The sequence below is a fragment of the Streptopelia decaocto genome, assembly GCF_964273445.1.
Source record: "Streptopelia decaocto genome assembly, chromosome: 13".
NCBI classification, from domain to species: domain Eukaryota; kingdom Metazoa; phylum Chordata; class Aves; order Columbiformes; family Columbidae; genus Streptopelia; species Streptopelia decaocto.
Genome location: NC_138668.1, coordinates 14,685,808 through 14,710,219, shown reverse-complemented (window position 1 = coordinate 14,710,219; position 24,412 = coordinate 14,685,808). Strand labels below are relative to the sequence as shown.

The window sequence follows — 24,412 nt, the reverse complement described above, 5'->3', positions numbered from 1 at the left end:
GGCCCCTCAGTTCCAGCAGGACAGGGAACTGCTGGAGAGAGTCCAGCGCAGCCACCAAGATGCTGAAGGGAGTGGAGCATCTCCCGTGTGAGGAAAGGCTGAGGGAGCTGGGGCTCTGGAGCTGGACAAGAGGAGACTGAGGGGGGACTCATTCCTGGGGATCAATATGGAAAGGGGGAGTGTCAGGAAGATGGAGCCAGGCTCTTCTGGGTGACAACCAGTGACAGGACAAGGGGCAATGGGTGCAAACTGGAGCACAGGAGGTTCCACTTAAATTTGAGAAGAAACTTGTTCCCGGTGAGGGTGGCAGAGCCTGGCCCAGGCTGCCCAGGGAGGTTGTGGAGTCTCCTTCTGTGCAGACATTGCAACCCGCCTGGACACCTTCCTGTGTAACCTCATCTGGGTGTTCCTGCTCCATGGGGGGATTGCACTGGATGAGTTTTCCAGGTCCCTTCCAACCCTGACATTCTGGGATTCTGTGGTTTCTAAAACCCCTCCTGCTGCTGCCTCTGTTAACCAGCCAAGCGCTGGAGACACTCACAGTGTCACTGGCTGCCGTGACCCAACTGGGAGCTCTGGTGATAGTGCTGCTGGTGCTGGGCCTGGCCTGGGCGTCGCTCCTGGCTCTTATCTTTCACTATTGACCACACAAACAGAGGTCTTCAAAAGTACACAAAGACCTTATCACTGGTCACTTTGCTCTCTGCCACTTGGTGATAAAAAGGATGAGAGAGCTTAAGACTGAAATTATGAGACAAAACCCCGGCCCTCAAGCACACCTTAGCAAGGCGCTGAGGATGAGGGAGCCCATATGAACTATAACCAGAAGCGATGGAAACACTGAATAAGCTTCAGACAAGCACAGGACCTTTGATTCACAGAATCATTTTGGTTGGAAGAGACCCTTCAAGATCATCGAGTCCAACCACAACCCACCCCTGGCACTGCCGCGTGTCCTGAGAACCTCATGTCCGTCTGTCCAACCTTCCAGGGCTGGTGACTCCAGCACTGCCCTGGGCAGCCTGTTCCAATGCCCCACAGCCCTTTGGGGAAGAGATTATGAGCTCCCTAAAGCTCTGATGCCTCTTCCAGCTCTGCCTAAATTAGGGAAAGACCCAGCAATAGGCTCCAGTCCTTGACTCCCTCTCCTTCCTAGTTTGCCTGGGCAGAGGGTTCGGAGCGGCTCCCCAGGCCAGAACACACCCCCACCCATCAAACCAGGGACTCAGCGGCTCTGCGCAGAGGTGCCTAAAAACACACAGGTCAGCATTCAGCAAACACAAAGATGCTCGGTTGAGTAGAGCACAATGCAGGTCAGCCACACCATTGTTCAATATAAAGGCAGTATTACTTTACCTCGTGTAGTCCATGATTGTGTTCAGACGATGTGCTATAGTTAATACAGTACATTCCTCAAACTGAGACTTTATTGTTGACTGTATAAGCTTATCTGTTTCAAGATCAACAGCAGCTGTGGCTTCATCCAGAACCAGGATTTTGGACTTCCTGAGCAGAGCCCGTGCCAGGCACAGCAGCTGGCGCTGCCCCACGCTGCACAGATGTGATGGGAGAAAACAGTCAGGACAAGTTTGCAGTATTCATTTTGAAGCCTAGTAATTCCTTGTTCTGAAGTATAGGTGCCAAGAATCCAGCAAAACAGATAAGGTCAAGCCTTACTACTTCACTGCAGGGTATCTAACACCATCTGAAACTACATCCCCTCCCAAGCAAGTCCTGGCAATGCAATCAGAGAATATTCCAAATGGCTTCAGCATCACTGCATCAGGCTGCTTCACTGAATCAATGTGGTGCTGAGGACTGGACTTCAAATGGTTCCTTCAGACTGAAGATACATCCTTGTTACGGTGCAGAACGCAAGCTACCAGCTCCTAGAAAAACGGCCTGTGTTGGCCCAGAGCCATGGCGAGCTCAGAGCATCCACTAGAAATAGCAGGTTGCTGCTAACAAAATCCTTTCCAAGGCTGCCCAGGCTGTCAAACCTCTCACAGCATTCTAAACGTTTCTTAAATTACTTTAAATTCTCAAACTCGAGAGTTTAAAACATACTGAATAAAATCTAGTTGGTCATGCTTTAAGAGTTTCCCGATCCCTCCCCAAATTCTCCCAGGGGCACAGGGGGATCCCCACGCTGCTACGGCCTGTCCCAGCTGGGCTGTAAGGCTTCTGCAAGTACAAAGTCCTGTTGCAGATGGGACGACGCACACACACCTCTCAGTTCTCATTTAGTTCAAGGCAATTTGCAGTCACAGTGCTTTGACCTACCTGAGGTTCTCGCCACCTTCGGCACACTCATGATTCAGTTTATCAGGGAGGGACGATACGAAGTTTTTGAGGTGAGCCAATTCCAAAGACCTCCAAATGTCTTCATCGGAGTGTTGGTCAAAAGGATCCAGATTCATACGCAGAGAGCCAGAAAACACTACTGGATCCTAGTCACAGAAAAGAGGTAATTGATAACGTACACAGAACGTGGCAAGTGCTCCAAGAATATTTCTTAGTGCAAGGAGAACACCACGTTCGGATGCAGCTGCAAACACGCTAGGTCTACTGGATTGAGGAGGGAGACCTCACAAACCACCACCCAAAACCCCACAGCCAGCTTTCCTTTTGCTGGGTTACTAAGCTAAAGAACAGGCACTCCCTGCCCAACCTTCCACCAGCAGGGACTACTAGGTCAGCTTTGCGCTTCTTCGGGAATTACACCATCTGTAAATGTTTCAAAAGTCTTCAGCTGCAGTATTAATGAAATTAATGCATTTTTTTTTTCTTGGACATGAAGAAATAACACTTGGGAAATACTTTTGACCTAGTGGTGCCAGACTGGTGCAAAGTGATCAAAACGGAGAAAGCAAAGTCCCCTCCAGATTTCCAAACGAAGTGGTGCAGAAGAACTTTTGCAGTGCACTTGCTTGTTTCTGCCAGCGTCCTGCAACCCTGATTTATATAACCACATTTTATGGTCTGTTTTTGAATCACAACAGGCAGGCAATAAAGGCTACACAGTCACAACAAGAAGACTGGAGACACACAGTTGCGGGGTGAGACTGGGATGGTTATATATGGATTTCTGAGAGTGAGCAGAACGGCCAAGCTCCCACTTGTTACCCAGCACAAGCAAATGGAGGAGAAAAGCTTGTTTTCAAGCACATGACAGAGTGTGCTGAAACAACTCAGTTTCATAGCTATAGATCAGAAGAGGAATAAATACATTCTTCCCAGTATATGACCGAAAGAGCGTTGTTACAGAACGAGTTCTGCTCGTGGCGGGATTTCACACCTACCTGAGGGATGATGGTGATCTTGAACCGCAAGTCGTGGAGCCCGATCTTTGCAATATTAACTCCATCAATAAGAATTTCTCCTTCGGCTGCTTCATTAATCCGAAACAAACCTAAAGTAAGGGAGGATTTCCCAGCTCCCGTTCTTCCAACTATTCCAATCTGTTGGGAAGGAATACAGGAACAAATTATTCTGGGGAAGAGTTAAAGCATTTCCAAGCATCTACCTGAAACAGACACGTTTTCAGAAGGTTGTCGTATTTGCTGGGCTATCAACACCCCAAAATGGCCTAACAAATTGAGGCTCAACAAAGCGGGCTGGATATGGAAAAAACACGAACAAAAAACAGTCAAAATTTTCATCCCCATCACAGAAATTTTCCATTTGTCTAGAAAGGCAGATGGAATTGGGTAGAGGAGGTTTCCCTTGCGCTTGCTTTGAGTCACACTTCGCAGTTACAGTTGCTGACTTGACATTTATTTTGTTTGAATTTGTAGCAAAAAATATACCAAAAGCACTGAGTTTCATACTGTATTGTTGTGCTTCCCAGTTAGACTGAAGTCTTCCCCAATTTATTTTCCCAAGTGCTCTTTGAGGTGGTGTTCTGCCCATATTTGTAAGCAGAAAGCGTGCACCCAGGAAAAAAGCAAATGCCTTATTATATACCACAAATAAGGAAGCGGGATAATAGATGTCTTGCCTTTAATGCTGCCATGCAAGCTCACACTGTTATTAGACGCCAGAGAACACACACAGGACGGGGCAGGCTGCGTGTGATCACACATGCGAGGAGGCCGGGGAGACGCACACGTGTCACCAGCAGCTCGGCCACATCCAGACAATCTATGCTCAAGTCCCATTTCTTCTTGCAACTTGTACCTCGCTCCATCAGGGCTCCCCCCCTCTACTTTGTAGCTCATTTTCTTGAGACTATAATTAACTTAATCTCTCTGCAACCTCTACTCCTCTTTGCCTACAGCAAACAAATTAGCAAAATGTCCTGGGAAGGGGAGAGAAGACAGCATAAACCTCACTTCCTTATGAAACCAGACCAGAAAACGCTTCAAAAGCATCCACGTAACAGTGTATCTTCATCCTTTGAAAAGGAGAAGAGCCCACTATATTTGCCAGTTACACTAAGACCGATTCTATAAAAGCTTTTTTAGTTCTTAAGGACGCAAGACACAGGACAGAAGGGGGTTAGACGTCTCTTTGGCTTATGCATGCAGACTTATAAACAGTAACACTCTACTATAAATTCAGATTCATTACCTTCTCACCCCCATTTATGGTCACATTTATGTTTTTCAGAACCAAATCCAAGTCTTCCCGGTAACGTAAACCGTAGCCTCGAAACTCAACCTTCCCTTCCTCGGGCCAGGTACTGGCTGGGGCGGTTTGTTCAATGCTCCACTCAGCCTGCAAGAACCACACACACATTATCTGATCAGTTCCTCCTTCAACTGGACACAGAAAGAATTAAGACAAATCCTTGTTAGTGCGTAATTTGCAAAGGGAACCGTGATGATGGGAAGAGAGGGAAAGAGCTGCCCTAAGGCAGATGAATGTTTATGTAGCCAAGGGCTTTGCTATCTCAAGTCCCGCCTGCCGGATAAACTTTCCCCTTACAAAGGGCAGATCAATGCAGGCAGCACGTGTCCGGGTAACCTGCTGGTGCCGCCCCACTGCGGAACGGAAACCACCGGGGAAGCCAGACGTGCAGCTAGAAGCAGTTTAACTGAGACATAAGCACTGAAAGATTAAGAAGCTGGTAAAGTAAACAGCTGCAGCCTCAGCCTCCCACAGAGGTGGGACCGAACACACCCCCACTGCATTCGCTGCCAGCGCCAGACAAAAAGGCTTTGAAGTGGGTAAACACTGGTCTGCCACCAGAACCTGAGAAAAAATTCTAGGAAGGGTCTTCATAATGCTCACTGCAAAAATAGCGACTCAGGTCGGGTTCAAGTGACAAGCACAGCAAAGAGATGCCAGGGAACTCTGTTCTGTAGCCAAAAGGGGCACCACTGCAGACGAAATGAGTTGTTGGGTGATTTGAATCAAAACAAAAGTAGTAAATCCTCTTTATTCCCCATACTGAGAGCAAAAAGAGAAACACTAATTTTAAAAATGATGTTTAAATGCTTAGGAAATCAAAACACTTGTACAGCTCTATTGCTTAGCCCAGGGCAGAACAGGACATCTCCTAAACACCACGGTGCAAACATCAATGGATACTCCCCAGAAGTACCCACAGATCTACCCGTGAAGATCAAGCCTGTCCCCAGAGAGGACATGGCCGGCACTGAGCTCAGCACCCCCAACCTTGGTTGCAGCCCACCTAGCCAGCTGGAACAGTGCACTGACTTGCACAGCTGTGGTGGCCACCTCCACCCACCTCCTTCTCCATTTCAGCGTATTCTTTGACTCTTTCTACAGCAACTATGTTGGCTTCCAGCTCAGAGGACATGCGAACCAGCCAGTTCAAGTACGCTGTAATCTGCAAAAAGAACACGAGTCTGGAAGCAGTTTACACTAAATATCTTACCTGCAATAAATAAAAAATACAAAACAACCACAGCACTGCAAGTTCATGGAATGCACAAACACAGGCAAGAACTTGGCTTATCAGTGCTGGAGAGGACAAAAGATACCAGATGCCTTTAATATGCAGGGGGCGAACTGTCTCAGCCACATCCCCTCACACAGACAGGGCACAGAAGGAACTTCCAGCACTTTCCAGATGCTATTTGTAGGTAGAATTCTCCTTCTGTGTTCCATATATTAGTTTTCCCTCCAAAGGCACAGCAAGGTTCTGACTTTCTGATGCAGTCTTACAAAAGCTAAAATTACCTGCAGTGAGTAGGACACCGAGAGGCCAACCAGTCCTGCGCTGAGTTTGTTGCGCGCAATCACCGCAAACAACGCTGCAAAGAGGACGATACAGTTCCCCACGTACTCCAGGCGGACAGCCAGCCACCTGCAAGACCAGAAAATGGAATGCATCTTTCCAGTAATCCATCCACAGAGCCTCAGGAGTGCAGCCACTGGCTGCCATTTGTAAGGAGCACCGGCAGCAGAACGTGCCCTCCCCGCACAGCCCCCTTCCAACACTTCAACCCCACTGCTACCTGTTTGCAACAATGCTCGGATAATAGGCTTTCTGATTTTCATCCACTTTCATGTCGTTCTGCTTTATGAAACGTTTCTGCTCCTCAAAGGCTCGAATGACACTGGCTCCCAGCAGAGTCTCGTTGAAGTGAGAATACACAGGAGAACGACTGACGGACTCGAGGCGCTTGAGCTGACGAGAAGTGGCCACATAAAATCTCTGCAAATCAGAGTGTGAGAATTACGGTTACATCTAGACTGTGTCTGAAACGACAACGGGAACAGTGAGAGAGTTCCATGCCATTTGGGCTGTTAGTTACAGAGATTCAACTTAGATGCGGAATACACACCTTTTCCAACACGTTTAGGCCTAAAAAGCCCATTACATACACTCTGCTCTCTTCAGACAACTGCCAATCAAACCATCTCATGCGACGAACATTTTCTCCTCCCTCTCTGCAGGCTGAGTTCAACAGCATAAAACACACACATTGCCGCCTTTAAGGTTTACTAACAGACCCTGATAGAGTCATTAATTCAAGAGTTAACATCAAAACCCGGCTGCTTCTCTCCGATCTGTACTGGCTCTAGTAGATTCTGAGCATAAAGCAAGAGGGAAGCAAGCGTGCCATGCCTACCCAAGGCAGGAGGGAAAGGCTGCTATCATTTCTCTTGCTCTGTAAACAATATTCTGACTAAAACCAGCATACCAGGAATGCACACATACCCCTCTCAAGGCTACTCTTTGGAAAGAAGTTTTAGAAAAGCCCATACGTTTTCTGTATTTTGGCTCTGGGCAACAAGCAAAACAGAATTTGCCTCAAAATCTAATGGCATTTTTATTAAACCAGCTTAAGTATTAAAGAATTACCTTCCGCACAGAAGTCATTCTACCCTTGACAACGGAAGGAAATGCTCTGCTAATGTCAGCTAATCATTAAGCCGTGCAAAGCACAGTCAAGTCAAGCGTGACTCAAGTCAAACACATTAAAATCCATCCTAGTGCGGAGTACAAACTGCCTTCAACACCAGATGCGGAGCGACTGCTGGTCCTGGTGCCTCCGGGTAACACCCCGTACCTGCACAAACAAGTAGACAAGTCCCAGAGGTGGGATAACGACAGCAGCTATCGGTGTGGCCAGCAGAATGATGATACAAGCCCCGATCACGTTAAATGTTGAGCCCATGAACATCTTGATGATTGGCGGAATGGCAGAGTCAATGGTGTCGACCTCCTTGGAGAAACGGTTCACCAGATTGCCGCTGGGGGTGCGTTCAAAGAAACTCATTGGAGACCTGAGGACATTGTGCAGCAGGTTAAGGTGCAGATGTCGCGAAGCAAATATTCCCCCTATTGACACAGCCATTGAGTAGCCAAAGACAGCGATACCTAGAAAAGAAGACTTGTTTTTAATCGCTTCCACCTCTTATACAAACCATTACACTCATTTTGTCATCATTTAGCATCAGCACATCTGTTGTACAATAATCCTGAGAACTGGGCTTCGCTACAGACTCAGTGAATACGTGAAGTAATTTAAAAAAGAAAAATGTCAGTGAAAACACCACATTCCTCTCATGGAAGAAGTTGTTTCTCCATTATAAAATTTTGTGTAATATTTGAGCACTTTCCTTGAGTAAAGACTACTGAATTTTAACCCGGCGTTTAGTTTTTATTGCAGGATTTTTATGGCAATTCCGACGTGGAGTACTTGGGGTGTTATGTTTCATGACAAACAAACTTTGGCTACAAGAGGACACATAAGGAAAAGCTGAGCGGGACTCCCGTGGTCTGAGCAGCCCCCAGGCCGGGGCCTCCTGTGACAAAGCGTCCCTGACAAGCCCTGTGCAGTGACAGGCCGAGGAGCCACTGCTGGGCTCACACATCTTGGTCCCAACTGCTGCCTCATTGGCCCTGCAACACACTTCTGTTCCCATTTGGTACAAATGAAAAAAAAATAACCAACCGAACCATTTTATAGGTTAGTTTGCTTGCCTTTTTTTTAATTTAAGTTGTTCATCTTCCTACAAAAACCCACACTCAAATCCTCAGCAAACTACTGTTGCAGTTCTGGGGATACACGGTCACCAAGAGCATTAGAAACATTCTGAACAGCTAATCTTAACATAGGTAAGACCAAGCAAACCTTGAGAAATTCCCAGTGCTCCATACACTCCCAGTCTGACATCTGTGTACTGCTGTGTCCCATTGACAACAGGATCATCTGTCCATAAACTCAGCCAGTAGTTGGACGCCAGGGAGGCTATGTGATTACACATGAAGAGGAAAATGCTCAAGAAAGAGATAAAGACTCCAATCGCTTTCATGTACTCCCAGTACACTGTTGCCTTTACCTGAAGACAGAGGGGAAAAAAAATATATATATAATTTTGCAGATGAAGTTTCAAAACCATCAACTCCCCCCTTCTTCAAGACCTTTTTAAAGTCAGTATTGCTGCATCAGGCCATAAAAACACAAGCAGCAGAGCGTTCTGTGGGGCTGTGCCAAACCCGACATCCCCCAGCAGGAACACATCGGCCTTCCCTGCTCTTCCAAGGGCCGGGGGGAGTGGCCTGAAGCAACACAGAGCATCAGGCAGGGCCAAAAACTTCACTGGGAGTTCCAGCTTTTGGCTCCCTCTTCTTACCACAAGATTATACAGATATTAATTAAACCCCTGCTCCACATGGCTGGTATCCTGTGATCTATCTTTAACCAGAGGATTTAAGCAACATTGCAAGGAGGTGTAAGTGCCATTTTCCCAGGAACCTCACTCTCAGGTTTCTCTGAAAGCCCTGCGTATCCTGGGATTATACTTGTGTCTACAGTGGAAACTTGGCTTAAGTTCATCTGAGCCAGTTCCAGGTCCTTATGCTGAAGGGCAGACTTCATTAGGTCACCTCATTTGTCACAACCTCTCTCCAAGAAATAGCTGCAAGGTTTTTCTTTCTTTTTCATTTCTTTCGTTTTAAGCTTTGATGTGGTCAGGCCCATCATCTTACACAGAAGTTCTGGTGCCAGCATTCTTCCCGCAGGCAAAGCTGGGGCTCAGCGTTGGGAGCAGAGGGCACAGCAACGCTTCCGTGAAGTACTGCACATCAAGCAGCACGTCTGAGAATCCTCTCAGCCCTTTCTCTCGCAAGTTACACAGCCTTCAGAAGCTAATTTCTTCTGAACCCGATGGATTTCTCTGAAATGGAGAGAGGGCCAGGAAGCAGGACCTTACCCTCCCTGTCTTTGCGGTGTCGGCCTCCGTCAGCTTCCAGGAATTCTTCTCAGCAGGCGGCTTCTGCAGCTCTGCTGTGCTGCTCTGCTGCTGCGACTTCCCAGTCTCTCTGCTGTATGTTGAAGAGTTACTGAGTTGCCTGTTGGAAGACATTTATTTTTCAGTCTTAGCATGATACAGGGTAAGTGTTTACTTCATAAAGAGACTTCAACACTCCATGGCTCCAAGTCACTGATGATCTCCTAACCAGTCACCATCAGGCCAGTGGTTACCAGTGCTTCCCTGCTCCTCTCTCAGTGCTCTCCTCATCCTTCCTGACAGCATTCAGCTCCGGGTACCCATCTTCAGACACCAGTAACAGACCAGCCACTCACACAAGTCTTGGTTGCACAAACTCCAGAAAGAACGATGCCTGGTGATCATCACCATCAACTTTACACACCCCATCACCATATACACTGCAGCTGCTCAAGTGCAAAAAGGCACCTGCACTGGCATCAAAATGGGCAATTCTACTCCCAGGCACTCATTAGCTGTCAGAAATACAGCATCTCTAGAGCACCATAAGAATAAGGCACAGGCTGTGAGATGATTTGGGGAAGGTACAATCAGAGTGATTGCCTCTGGTCTCTCTCAGGCATTGCAGCAGGTGTATTAGGTCAGACTGAAGGGCCACGTGGTGCTTCACCCAATCTGGCAGCACTCAAACGCAGAAGCCTTGGGAAAGCATACGAAAGTGCGTCTAGCCCATAAGATACCAAGCCAAGCCCACAGTATCTCGCTACAACACGCTAGTTTCTTCACATGGAAGAACAGCAGGAGAGTTCTCTGCGCACAGACACAAGTGTGCAAGTCTGTACCAGCACCCGCAGCGGGGCTGCAGCCTCAGGTGTCCATCTGCCCAGGCACCAGCAACTGGGAAGAATGGGATCCAGGGGCTCTACTGGGCAGAGCAAGTGTCTGAGCCCATCTAGGAGAGATCTGCCCCGTACACATGTCTGTGATACATTCTCACCCGTGAACCTGCACCCTGCTCAGCAGTGGAACAGGATGAGGCCACGCGGTGCTCGTTTGTGTGCGTGCAGCCTCAGCTCTCCCAGGCTGCTGGATCCAGTATTACGTATTTTTCTCTAACAAACACCATAAACACCAAATTACTCTTTGTCCACAACTGAGTAACAGGATGGAAAAGGGAGAAAGAAAAAAAACAGACTACACACCTATGGATGAGCTTTCCTCGGCCTTCGTTCACAAGGACTCCGTTTTCCACAGGCTTTCCTTCCTTTCCAGACGGACTGCTTGCATCTGGGGGTGTGAAAAAGTAAACATGAAAATGGCAAAGCAAAGAAATACAAAGGTTTCAAGTCAATGCTAAACACCAGGTGCAGTCCTAATGTGCAAACAAAGCAAGGAACACAAGTATGTATTTATGGATACTAAAAGATAACTGACCAAGTGAACAAATTGGTTTAGTTCTACCCCAACAGGATTAGTTGCCAAGGCAGGGAATGTTTATTTTTCTATTTTTCTACAAAATGCAGGTCAATAATAATAATAATGTAATATAATTATGAGGAAATACTTTATGTTAAAGCATGCATGCTGTAGGAAAAACAACAGCCCAACCACTCCTTTTCACACCACGTCTTTTACACAGTTAACTAGAAACTACTTTCATTTTAGAACGCAATGAGAAGACATTCTAGTAAATGATGGAGTGAAGCTGTAAGAACAGCAATTGTGTGCTATTAACTTTGAGCCTTCCTGCAAAATTAAGCAGGAATTAGCATGCAAAAGCTTGGTGGTTTTAGGCAACCAGAGGAATGAGATTAATTCAAGCAAGAAATCTTTCTATGAATGTCGCTTCTCAAAGAAGTCTTGTTACCCACAATATCCCATTTGTAACAAGATGCAGCACAAACAAGACAATTGTCTAAAACACAAAACCTGTCAGCTTGAAATATTAAGCTTTCTCTGAGCAATGTAATTCAGTGTAATATAGTGCCATGAGTAAAAACCTCTAGGTTCAAGTTTTGCCATAATGTTCCTAATACAAACCAAATGACTGACTCCTAAAGAATTAACTGTTAAGTAAACAGAACTTTATTTTCATGTATGAAAGTTAATTCATTTTTGTAACAAAAAGAATTTTGCATTTCAAAGGGTCTATGCATAGTTTATGCCAACAAAGTCCACCTGCATCTACTGAAAAGATATGCAGGAAAATTTGTGTAGATCTAGAGTCTGAGGTTTTTGTGGTTTTATAGTAAAGTAAAATACATTTACAAATCAGTGCTGTGGACCACTTGAACTTAAAGCTGTTCCCCTGTGACTGCAAACTGAACATTGGTTCATCACTCTAAAAACCCAAAACTAAACTGTTCTGTGTGGTCTAGAAGCAGAAAAAAGCAGAGAATGGGAAAAACTGGAAAGCTCATTGACTTAGTTTTTATTTATGTGAATGAGAGCAAACCAAGATGGGACTGCTGGTTACTTTAAGCACTTCGCAGCATTTCTTTGGGAAGGTTCCTATATGAAAACCAGCAAGCGTTCCAGCGTCGTATTGCTGTAGAGCATCACTAAAGCTCTAAACCCACATGAACAAAAAACCACAAATAAACTATCCTCCCTGAACAGCTCTTAAATTTGATTTTGTGTTGTAGGATTACCTGCTTATATTTCATTTACCTCTCGAGAACAAAACGTGGTCAAGGTGCATCTTTAAAGTTTATTTCAAGCTTCCTCATAGAAGTGTTCAAGATCAGAATTGTTGCTGCTGAGTTATCTACAAGCTGACACACCAACTGTTCAAGTGTCACACAAACAAGTACCATGCAAACAGAGACCTTCTATTGTGCAGACAAAATTCTTCTAGTAACGACTCAATCTCTTGTAAATGAACCGCAACTACTCATGTTACTCCAACACAAGCACTAATGTAAAGCCACATGGCAAAAAAGCAATTACCTGTTTCCAGAGGTTGAATCGTTCCTTCTAATGAAGGATCCGAGTCTAAAAGTATATATCATTAGCTTTTTCCAGAACACACTCAACTGTTTTCAGCTTTTACAAACACGTCCAAGTAGCACAACCTAAACCACGAAACCATGAATGCCCAAGGCAGGATCACATTTGCTGAAATGGGCATCTTTTTAACCCCAAACCTCATACACAGTCAAAAGACAACCTTGAGGAAAAAGCCCAGATCAGATGGCTACAAATGAAGGACCAAGAAACTTCCTTTCTTTCAAGATATGCACTAATGAAGAGAGAATAACTAAAAAAAGCTGAAGTGGCTTCATATTGACGACGACAGAAAAACCTGACTATGCATAGGAGGTCACTTAGTCCCGTCTACTGGGTAGTCCCTGGTCATCCCCCTGCACAGACAGGTCAGTGTGAAACAGCAAGATATTTCACTCTTCCAAGCATGTTCATATCCCAGCAGCACTCATCTTCAATCAAGATTTGCTTCTGCAAATATCTTTTACTTTAGGAAAGAGTAAGGAAAGAGTTGCATTTTGAATTTAAGAGAATGCCATGTTATCTCCCGTTTCCTGCTGCAGACAGGTGTGTCCTGAATTGCCATCAGATCCACACTCCACAAGGACACTTGGAAAAGAGCCGACACATTTCACTGTTTAACTCCTGCCTTCCAAGCTGTCAGGAAGGAGAGAAGCACCGGAGCATCCCCCTGGGCACCACACAAGCCATCCGAACCACTCTGCTGTTAAGCTCAGCTCAGCCTCCTGCTGCTAGAAGGAATCACATCCAAAAAATAGAGGTGCGCTGTTTTTTTAGTGGGATGCCGTGGATCATGAAGGCACAACACTTTTCCTTGCAGATACGAAACCCCAGCCCAAAATGCAGAAATAATTTTTAGGATGAAATACGCACTACCACCTAGTGTATAATACAAAGCTATTCAGCAAAGAAGCTGACTTTGAAATTCAACACTAGAAAAAGCAACCAAACAAAAAAAAAAAAAACCCAAAACCAAACAAAACAAAACCAACACACACACACACACACACACACACAAAAGACACACAACTTTTTTTTCCTCTCTCTGCTGCAATTTATACAGAGGCCAAGCAAAGCCCTGCAAATCTCACTCCTGTACTGTACCATCTTTTACAGGGGGCGGATTTCTATTTTCTACGGGGCAACAGCTTGGGGAATTAAGTCCACAAAATTTGAGAAAAACACCAAAGATGTTCACATTGAATAGCTACAAGTGTCAGACCAAGACCCTTCCTTTCCAGACAGGCAGATGTCCAGACCCTTAGCAGTTCTCTGGGTACTTTTACACCCCTTTCCCTCCAATCCAAAACTGAGTAAAGCCTGTTGTGCTGCCCATTCTCGTGTGGAAAAATGAACTGAATAGACATGGAATGGTCTTTCAGCTTTTTATTTGATTGCAAAGTAACAGAGCCAAATTCTGGGGAGACAGCCATCTGAAGCACAGCCCACGCAATGTAAATCAGAGTTTGAACTCTTTATTGTGCTGTACATCTCTGTCTTCCAGGCACTGCAGTCAAGAGCAAAGATGAGCCAGACGGTTAAAAAATACTTGAAGCTTATGGTGCAGTTGCACTTCTGTGGAGCCGCTTTTACTCCCCACAAACACTAAAAATAAATCCAGGCTTTTCAAGGACAAACCAAAGTTTATGCTGAAGCCATTTGGAAAAAAAAAACAGCAAAACCTCAACCCTCACACATGTTAAAACAAAAATTAACACTTGCCGCATTAGTTAGTATGGGGGACAAGGGAAAAAAGTCATAAGAAAGTTAATCTTAAAGTAACTATTTGCTGTCTCTCCAGGTATTACAGCAACAGATCCAAGTCTGTCACCCAGGATGACACCAAAAAGGACACGCACTCCCAGGAGTTCAGGGCACATCTGCAGCTCCAGGCCAGTCTGCACAGAAGCAGTGCTGGCATCCGCTCATCACCCACGCTAAATGCCAATGGAGCGGCTGCTAAAAGCAAGAAGAATTTGGATGCTCTTTATACCACCTGGCAGGTTATTTTACATGTAACTCCAGTTACTCTGGAGATCACACACCGCAGACACTGTAAGGCATCCACTGAATGGACTCGGTGAAAGCAGAGGGTTTTCTGCCCTTGCAGCAGCAGGATGTATTGCAGGCAGAAGGCACCAAACCACAGTTTTCTACTTTGCTCCAGTTTCAGTGTTGTGAGGCTGCTGACACGGAGCTTCCCTTTCCAAGCGGGTGTGCAGACCCTCCAGCCAGCTCCAGCTGACTCCCGTCACATGTCGCCCTGTGCTTACCCAACAACCTGTGATGTTTAGGAGTATTTAGTGATCTTCTACACATCTGATAAATATTAACATTATCCCTGTGAATCAGATAAATAATGCCCCTTTTTTTTCACTTTTTACTCAACCAAAACTGAGAAACAACTTCACCGTACACAGGCCAACCCTGTGATTTAACAATCCCCTTCGAATGACCGGGGTCACATTGAAGTTAAAAATGCTTTTTATTAGACAACTGCAGAGAAGCTTGCCAAAAGATAAAGCACTGGCTCACTTTCCAAAAGAAGGTTTGGTATTTAAATGGAAAAAGTAACTTAGTTTAATGTAAAGGACATGAAATCCTACCATGCACTTGGACAAGGGAGGAGACAGAGGCTAGGGGAACAAGGCTATTAAAGGAGGCGAATCTTTGTACACCTCAATTTGTTAACTTCCTAGGGAAGCACAAAGTTTATTTGTCTTGTACACTGAAGACCACACCACACCCTATTGTGCCCAAAGTAGCTATGGGAGCACCTACAGAAAATACACAGGAGTCAGCCCAATTTTGCTTCCACAAAACCTCTTCCCACCATGCTTTTCAGTGGGAGACCTGACCCATACAGCATTTGCTGTTACAGTGTCCACCCGAACTAGTGTCCCAGCACAGTGACAACTGAGACGCAGCAAGGGCCCCTTCCAGGACAGAGCAGGGCGTCCTGACCCAGAGACTCCACGTGACACGTCACTCCAAACCCAACACCCCATCAGGGACAGCTGGACACACGACAGGGAGCCGGGAGAAGATGCCACCTCACACCTCCAGGAACCAGACCCTGCTCATTCTCAGCCTCCCAGGGCAGCCTGTGTGCCAGTCTGGAGAGAACATAATAGAATCTTTTTGGTTGGAAAAGACCCTCAAGATCAAGTCCAACCATAACCCACCCCTGGCACTGCCCCATGTCCTGAGAACCTCATCTCTGTCTGTCCAACCCTCCAGGGATGGTGACTCCAGCACTGCCCTGGGCAGCCTGTTCCAATGCCCCACAGCCCTTTGGGGAAGAAATTGTTCCCCAGATCCAACCTCGACCTCCGCTGGCGCAACCTGAGGTCGTTTCCTCTTGTCCTGTCACTTGCTTCTTGGGAGAAGAGACCAACCCCCTCCATGCTCCAACCTCCTTTCAGGCAGCTGTGGAGAGCGGTGGCGGATGGCAGTGCCACAGAACAGGGCCGACCGTTACAGCCCTCCCGTAAGGAACCTGCAGACAAACACCAGGAGCAGCCCTTGCCCAAGGCAGCCGTTCAACACCTCAGTTTTCCCTGTGACAGGCGCGTGAGGAGTAGGCTAAAAACTGCCTCCACGTTCCCTCAAGGGAACAGGTGGGAACCAAGGGTTTTCCGAATGGAAGATGAAAAGCAGGCTCAGTCCCCTCCTCGTTCTGGAGAGCCTGCTCTGCAGCTGCCATCTGCCAGCACACAGGGCTCCACGGGGCCAGCACCCCTCAGGAATCACCACAGCAAGCCGCTGGGGAAAACAAGCTGGAGGCAAGAGACCAGGTTCCCTTATTAAAATCCAATACTGCAACCATCTGCAGATTAAAAACAATAAAAACCCCTCTACCAGTGCAGCTCTACAGCTGTTTCGTAAAGCAGAAGCAGGAGTCAGGGACATCAGCTACAAAAATGAGCTGCTCCTTCCTCTGCTCCATCCCCAGAGGAATTATCTGCACATCCTAATAAGCACAGGAAGGGTGTGTAAACCCCAGTCGGCCTTTACATGATGTCAAAACCATCTGAATTCTGCTCTGAGAAGAATTTTACTACAGATCTGCTTCACATTTTCCTACATTTTAAGAAAGACTGTGTATTTAATCTCACAACCTTCAATGCTCTCAAGAAATAAGCACCTCTACCAATAGGTATATCTTTTGACTTTCCCTCCTCTACTAGTGTTTTGCCTTTAATGTGACTCCTTTAACGTGCCACACATCAGCTTATCCCAAGAGAGTTTATCTGTAAGCTTACCGCTGTCCTCCATGCTTTGTTCGGCATTAGCGTATGTACGAAGAAACTCAGCAAAAGCCCCATCTTGCTTCAGCAGGTGCTGGTAGGAGCCCAGCTCAGAGATCTCCCCTTCAGACATCACCAGAATTGTATCCATTTGAGGCAGATAGTTGATTGCATGGGTCACCAAAACCCGTGTCTAAATAGCAAAAGAAAAAAAAGCAATAATAGTTTTTGCAACATCTCAAATTTAGGAAATGAAGTGGTTGGCTGCTTGAATTCTTTGTGTAATACTGTAATAACAATAGACAGGCATGCAGCATTTTTAAGAAAAGGTGCTGTCCTTGTGTAAATTTTTTCCAAATAATTCTGAATTACAGAAACCAGAGCACATTTCATTATAAAAACCTCAGTGCTTTATAAAGGGGCTCTAAAAATCTCAGAAGGATCCTTTCATTTTTCAGATGTTTGAGACAAAAGTCTGAATATGCGACTTGACAAACTTGGAATCATTTGAACTCAAAGCAAAACAAATCATTCTCTAGAGACAAGTATCTCATTATGACATACTTTATTTTTCAGGATTCCTTTTGGTCCAATAACTTTTTCAAAAATATGTTTCCCAACATGAGCGTCAACAGCTGATAAAGGATCATCAAATAAATAGACATCTGCGTTACAGTAAACCGCCCGAGCAAGACTGACTCGCTGTTTCTGTCCTCCAGACAAATTCACACCCTGGGGAAACAAGAAAATATGATCTGTATTTACAGCTGAAGAGAGATGTCTTAATATAGTTCATGAAACACACAAGTCACAGGTGGTTTATGCAAGCTAGAGACATTTCAGCATTGTATGAAACAAAGCTCCATCACAAATAACTTCGCTACCACAACAGAATGGAAGGAAGCACATCTACCAATTCCCACTGCCAGTGAGGGGCAAGTCAAAAAGTGGTGTTCGTAAAGTGATTGTAAAATGTAAAATGTGGTTGTAAAGTGATTAACCCAGACCAACCCACCCAACCCAGAGGCTCCTTTCCTTCTCAGCTGTGTCTCTCCAGAGCTGTCTCTGATTTAATACACAAACTCTGCTCACACTCTACAATGTTCTTGGCCTGCTGATGGACACGAAGGTAAAGCTGCAGCTTTGCTGAACCTGGGGCTGTGGGTTGGCAGCTGCACCCCACCCACCACAGTCAGCAGGCAAAACACATACCCTGCGGGTTTGGGGGTTTTAACGAAGCTGAAGCGTTCAGAAGATTCTTCTTTTGCTGTTCCACGTATTTTTCTGCTCTACGACTAGGGCAACTTAGAGATGATTAAAAACTGTCACTGCAAGATACTTTTGCATTTGTAATTGAGGACAGGTTTCCTCCCCTTTGGGGCTTGAAGACAAGGAAAACATACTGCTCAAACTTGCCTCTTATTGTAGAGGATTTCTACCCTGAATGCTTTAAAGTCAATACAACTTTCAGATAAAGTAGAACAGAAGTCATATGGCTTTGACTACAAGCAACAGCACTGTTGCGGTAGAGAGAGTTTTAAATACCTTTTCTCCTATTTCTGTTTTGTCTCCCGTAGGAAGAATCTCGATATCAGGCAGCAGCGCACAAGCCTCAATCACACGCTTGTAGCGGCTCTCATTCATCTCCCTTCCAAAGATAATGTTATCTTCCAGAGTTGCGTTTTGGACCCAGGCTTGCTGAGGAACGTAGGCTACTGAGCCCTGCAACAACAATAAAGTTCCTTATTTAGTACTTTAGACTAAAGGTCTGCACACAAAGTCAAAGCACAGCAGGGCTTTGTGAGGCAGGCAGTGCCCATCACCTCACAAATTGCCTACGGTCATTTCCAAACTGTTCTTGGGCTACAGCCTCCTCCAAAATGTTATTTGGACAAGTGAATGTAACAGTGTGTTGCTGGAAAATAAAGGACTTCAAACTACATATGATCCTCTAACGTAAACTTGGAAGAAAAGTGTTTAGAGAACCTGTTTGCAAAACTGCTGAATGTCAAAATTCATTAGTTCTTTCTCATAGTTATAAATTATGTTCTGCATAAAACAATTTAACCTGGAATACAAGTGTTTAACAAATGCATCCCAGACAATATATTTCTGCAGAAAGCTGGGGAAGCAGAATAAAGAGTTTGAGCTACTGCAAAGCATTTTGCTTTGGAGGTTAGTAGTTCTCTTTCTGCACAAATAAGCAGCGATTCAGACCTCACCTACTTTCTTTTTCAAGAACAATTTCTGACATGACCGAATGTGCGTGCTTTTAAATGCAACATATTTGTTTTGCTCTTAACATATTTCTCCTCCCATACATTAGAGCAGCAGCAAAATCCAAAACAAGGACTTTTTACTTATTTATTTACTTCCAAGTCATTTTTCCTCTGTGAGCTCTGCGCAACTTGGATATCTAAGAAAGTACAAACTACAGCAGCGGCTTTGCCCATGTTTGGCCATCTCTGGGTACCCTCTCTCCTTGTATTCTCTGATGTCTAAGAAGGTATGAACCAACACTGCTCTTCCTCAGGTTGGAGTATGAATAACAGGATCTCCCCACCTCATACCTGGCTGCCAACCACAATACTTATCTTTGAGACCTTCATCATTCTGATTATTTGGCTAAATCTGAAACCAACAGATCTAGAAATTGTTGGGTCGAGGCTTAACAGGCAATTACACAGAGTGCAGCCCAAGGCATATACACGGCTTGCCAGGATATCAAGCTGAAAAACATGTTCATTTGAAATGTGCTTCTTCTGCTCTTTGCGCCACTTGGAAATCTAGAATCCCTCTAGAAGAGCCACAAAGGGGTGAACAATTCTTCAGACGCATCGCACCTTGACAGCCACGTAGCCTTCCTTTTTGTCCATCTCCCCCAGCAATGCAGACAGCAACGAAGACTTTCCACAGCCAACTTGACCAACAACAGCTACCAAGGAGCCTTCAGGAACAGTGAAATTAATGCTGAAAGAAAGTGCACATAATTCAGCATTGCTTGCTGCCACATCCTCATAGTTAAACAGTCTATAGAACAGCCCATATAAAGCCAGATGCCATGTGAACAGCCACTGCAAATGCTGACACAGCACAGAAGCTGTTTGAAAATGCAAACGTCTTATTCAGAAAGCACCAAGCTCTTCTTATACTTAGGACATAGCTTCTTAACAGGTAATTAACCTGTCCAGTATTTCTCTCAAACGCTCTGTGAACACACATGTAAATACCAATGGATGCTTCCCAAACAGCATCCTTGTCTCAAAGAATATGCAATTTAGAATCACAGAATAGTTTGGGTTGAAGGGACCCTGAAAGCTCATCCAGTCCCATCCCTGCCATGAGCAGGGACATCTTCACCAGCTCAGGTTGCCTCGTTTAAAGCCAAGAAAGAGCAGCCAAAATTAAGGCAGTGGACATGGCAGATGGAAGACACAGCTTGTAGCTGCATCACCCAGTTCCTTGGTTAGTGACACCATCTGCAAGGTTCCTCACTGGTTTTCACCAGCATGGGAATCAAGGGTGGCTACAGCTCAGTGAGAGGAAGGTTTTAAAAGGAAGATGCTGGAGACACAGTGCAAACATGAGACCAGGGAGAACGACAAGGGGCTCATGTGGCTGCATCCTCTAGATGGAGCTCAGCCCATCGGCAGCACGGAGCCAGAGCCTGGAGTCGCTGAGGATTCAGCTCCTCTCACACCTCTCACTGTTCCCCTTTCTGCATCACATACATACAACATACTTTGTAAATTCCCCTAAGTCATGAAGCCCCTACTTTAAAAAAATATATATAGAACAGATGTTATTTGTTTTCCTATTCTTTTAAGGCAACAAACTCTTCTGCATATAGATTTTATAATTCGAATTCAGATCACTTATGATACAGCAAGATTAAGGAGCCGAACGAAGGGTACTAATTCTTACCTGTTCAGCAAAGGAGGGTCAGTTTTGGACCAGCTAAACGTTGCATTTTTTACAACAATGCATCCTTCAGCTGAGAAATAGAGAATTCATGTTTATAGAAGTGCCAATGCAACCACTTAAATTGTGTGCTCTGGATCATGCCACAGAAGTCAATTTAAGCACATGTAGGCAGAGGTATAACGCTACTTTTCCATCAGAACAACCCACTGCTTGCTAAAAGCTTGTGTTCTGCTTCTACTGAGTTTATCAAGGTAGCAGTGGTTCTGAGGTTACGCTCATTCAGTAACCAGGAGGCACACAAATGTCAACTATACAAAGATCCCGACTTATTCAGCTGCGTCCTCCTTTATCCAGCAACTGCACCGCAGCACGGCCAAGTCAGTTCAGCAAAGCGGCCGCCTCGGTCTGGCTTGTGCTGCCATGGAAGCACCAGCTAAACTGCCAGTTCCGCCTGTGAAGTCAAGTTACCGCAAGAACGGCGGGGCAAAAGAAATCAAACTACCAAATAAATTCACTTTGACCAAAACCACCATTCAGTGAAATGTCATATGGTACTGACATCTGTTGATTTTTACAGCGACAGCTGAAAATATACCACTTCTAATTCAACCGAGTATGCAATAAATACTTAGCCTAAGAAAATATTTACATTAGTGTGCAAGTACAACCTATTATGGACAAAAACCCCCCAAACACCCCACACTAAAGATTTGTGAGCAATGTATTAATGGTTATCAGCTGAGAAAAAGGAGGAGATATTCCCAAAACACAGATGGAAAGGAAAAAAACCAAACAAAGCTAAAACACAACAGATAACTGCTCACCAGAAAGGCAAGTGACTGCAATGATATAGAGAGGGAGTGATGGGGATTTCACTATCTTTGTAAAAAGGCAGAAAATCATTCAGAGATGACTGATGTAGTTAAAGTCAGGTTTTATTTTACAAGAAAAAGGGCATTAGTTTTTCAGTAAATCTGCCTTCGTGATTATCTAGCTCCTAAATGGCTCTATATAACTTGATGAGCAACACTCGGTACAGCGGGAATGATGGAGTAACACTGCACAAAACAAATTAGAAGCATTTGCCAGAACTGGGACTTATCCTTTCTCCTTTGAGGGTGCCGAAGCGTTACATGATTGCTCTTCTCCAAAATGCTGCAGTTTGGCACAGCATCAATTATCATTCTGTTAACTGCCTACAAATTTCAAATGGTTACACTTAAAACACTCTAATAAGTGATTTTCGAAGTGACCATCTGTGTCTGGATGCAACCACTCTGTAGTCTGGACACAGGAACTGAGGAAAGTAATTACCTGAGAAGGTGGAAGAAACTTTATGTAATTTCCATCTTACTCCCTCTTCTCTACTTTCTGGCTAAAAGTTATCAGTAAAAGCACCAAAATGCAGTATATTTGTTACAGGAAGCAAAACAACACTGCAAAGCTACCCCAAACCTGGACGCACTGATTTTCAACAGGAAAAGAAACTCACACTCTGTGACGGGATTCCTGATGATGCTGTCTGGGTCTAACTCTTCATGAGACAGGAACACCCGAAGGCGCTTCAAGGAGACACTGGCCTGCATGGGAAGGGGATGCAAAATACCCTGTTCATTTTATTTAAGAGCTTGTTGTATTGCACCACGTATACATGACATCATTATTATGCACTCCTAATCCCTTCTTAAATCCATTGCATAGTTTCTTGGATAGTCATCAAACTCGCACTTCCCAAACCACAAGAAATGGGGTTTGTTTCGGGAACACCCATCCACCAGAACAGGGATTGATAATTTTGTTCGTGCAGCACTTAACAGACAGGAAACACAAAGGTCCCTTTCTGAGGTGGCTGAATTTCACCACTGGACATTCTCTAAGCACAGGAATAGAATCTTTCCACCCCGCGGCTACTTGTGCACAAAAAAACCTGCTAATGACCAAAATCTTACTTCTACTATGCTGCTGATAACCATAGGAAGCATGTTCAACGGAAACCTGAGGATGTTGAATAATGCAAGGGAAACAAATGCCTTCTGCGCATCCAAGATGTTGTTCTTGCCTACTGTGACATACACAGCAAACGTGGACAACGCAACCTGGAACAAAGTGTAATGGGTACAGTTAGGGTAACATTTTTTAAAGCCACTAACTCAGGAGTCACACAGTCTGACCACCAGAATTCAGAGGCGTACAAGGCAAAGAAAGAATAATGTTCTGGGAACCTCCTTGTTCCTGGAAATGATTTTTGCAAAACAAGCATTTGATTTAAATCTACTGTTGTAAAAAGAAGTTGACGGCTCCTCTTGGAGAAGTGTCAAGCGCTCACTTGCTTCACATAGCAAGGGGGAAACCAGGAATGTCCTGGGCTGTTTGTGGTCACACTGCAGGAGAAGGGAAAGGAATGATCACCAGCTTTCCTTGCTGCTCTCTCCCAGTTTAAGGCACTCCCCATGGTACCAGATACAGGATGAGTAACACATATAGACAGAAAAGTTAGAAAAACCCCAATGCTTCCCCATTTTGTACTTTATAGAGACTACCACAACCCTACATTTCCAAGTGCAGCGCACTGTATCTGGACAGATTGTTTGCCAAGAAACCCACAATGTTACTGCATTACAACGATGAAGCCTTACAGTACCTCAACAGTTCCCAACAGAAAAGCTTAAAATCCATGCTGAACAAGAAAATGACAGTCAACCATTGTTATAATTCATAAGGTATAAAAGTAACTCAAAAAATCCATACATTTATGTGCAGTTTTAAAAAGTGCGATGATTGAATTACAGTAAAATTAAAGTAAAACGTTCACTTGGAGATCTATTCTCTTCACAGTGTTTTCTTCCATGGTAACAACACTCATAGCTCAGCACATCACAAGATCCAGCAACTCTTTCCCACAGACTGCCACGTAAACCAAGACCTGGAGGTAGGTTAACCTTCGGCGTTCCCCTCCCACAAGACTTGAAACAATTAGCTCAAATACCTAAGGAACAGCCTCATCCACTGAAGACATTAGTGTTTCTGCTAAAAATCAGACTGCAGTGAAGACGCGTATTGTTCTCCACAGGGCGGCTGACTCAGCGGTGCCTGGTACAGTAGCATGTTTGTACAGCCCTTTGGTTTGGAGAACCGTGTCCCAGGGAAAAAGCCCTCCCACAGAGATGGAAAACAACACAGCTCCAAAGAATAACCTCACCAGCAGCATGTCTGCGCTCGTGTCACCATCGGAAAACCACCCTTATCATCACACATAGCAGTAGGGGAGGTACTGCAAAATGAATTGTTTCCTGACACCACAATTGAACAATGTTTCAAAGACGCCATGGAAACAGGAGGAGGAGGAGAGGAAATAAAGGAGTTTTACATGTCTAAAGTGCTTTCAGGTAGGCACTTCCAACAATTCCTTCATCAGAAGTTCAGAAGAAAATAGACAAAAGAAGAAAAATGGGAGAAACGGGATGGTAGCTGCCCCGACCCTGCCCCAGGGGCAAACCCCATGGCCACACATCAACAGTGTGCACGAAACAGAGCTGCTCGTTAGGCAAATCTGCCCTCTCAGACCCTACAGAACAGCA

General features: G+C 45.0%; 1 protein-coding gene across 6 annotated transcripts in view; it reads right to left on the bottom strand.

Annotated features, from left to right (window-relative positions):
* Positions 1-24,412, bottom strand: part of ABCC1 (ATP binding cassette subfamily C member 1 (ABCC1 blood group)) — a 53,065-nt gene that overhangs the window by 1,665 nt on the left and 26,988 nt on the right. For 4 of the 6 annotated variants that reach the window (XM_082065039.1, XM_082065034.1, XM_082065037.1 and 1 more), the window contains 19 exons: positions 22,784-22,930; positions 22,327-22,414; positions 20,835-20,904; positions 19,754-19,880; positions 18,456-18,632; positions 17,475-17,642; positions 16,926-17,103; positions 12,604-12,648; positions 10,857-10,941; positions 9,637-9,775; positions 8,556-8,763; positions 7,488-7,798; positions 6,429-6,628; positions 6,151-6,277; positions 5,696-5,797; positions 4,573-4,719; positions 3,303-3,461; positions 2,284-2,450; positions 1,357-1,551 (listed from right to left, as the gene is read on the bottom strand). In XM_082065039.1, coding sequence (XP_081921165.1) covers positions 1,357-1,551; positions 2,284-2,450; positions 3,303-3,461; positions 4,573-4,719; positions 5,696-5,797; positions 6,151-6,277; positions 6,429-6,628; positions 7,488-7,798; positions 8,556-8,763; positions 9,637-9,775; positions 10,857-10,941; positions 12,604-12,648; positions 16,926-17,103; positions 17,475-17,642; positions 18,456-18,632; positions 19,754-19,880; positions 20,835-20,904; positions 22,327-22,414; positions 22,784-22,930 — 2,840 coding nt within the window. The remainder of the gene's footprint in view (positions 1-1,356; positions 1,552-2,283; positions 2,451-3,302; positions 3,462-4,572; positions 4,720-5,695; positions 5,798-6,150; positions 6,278-6,428; positions 6,629-7,487; positions 7,799-8,555; positions 8,764-9,636; positions 9,776-10,856; positions 10,942-12,603; positions 12,649-16,925; positions 17,104-17,474; positions 17,643-18,455; positions 18,633-19,753; positions 19,881-20,834; positions 20,905-22,326; positions 22,415-22,783; positions 22,931-24,412) is intronic. The other 2 variants (XM_082065036.1, XM_082065035.1) reach the window with 2 other exon arrangements.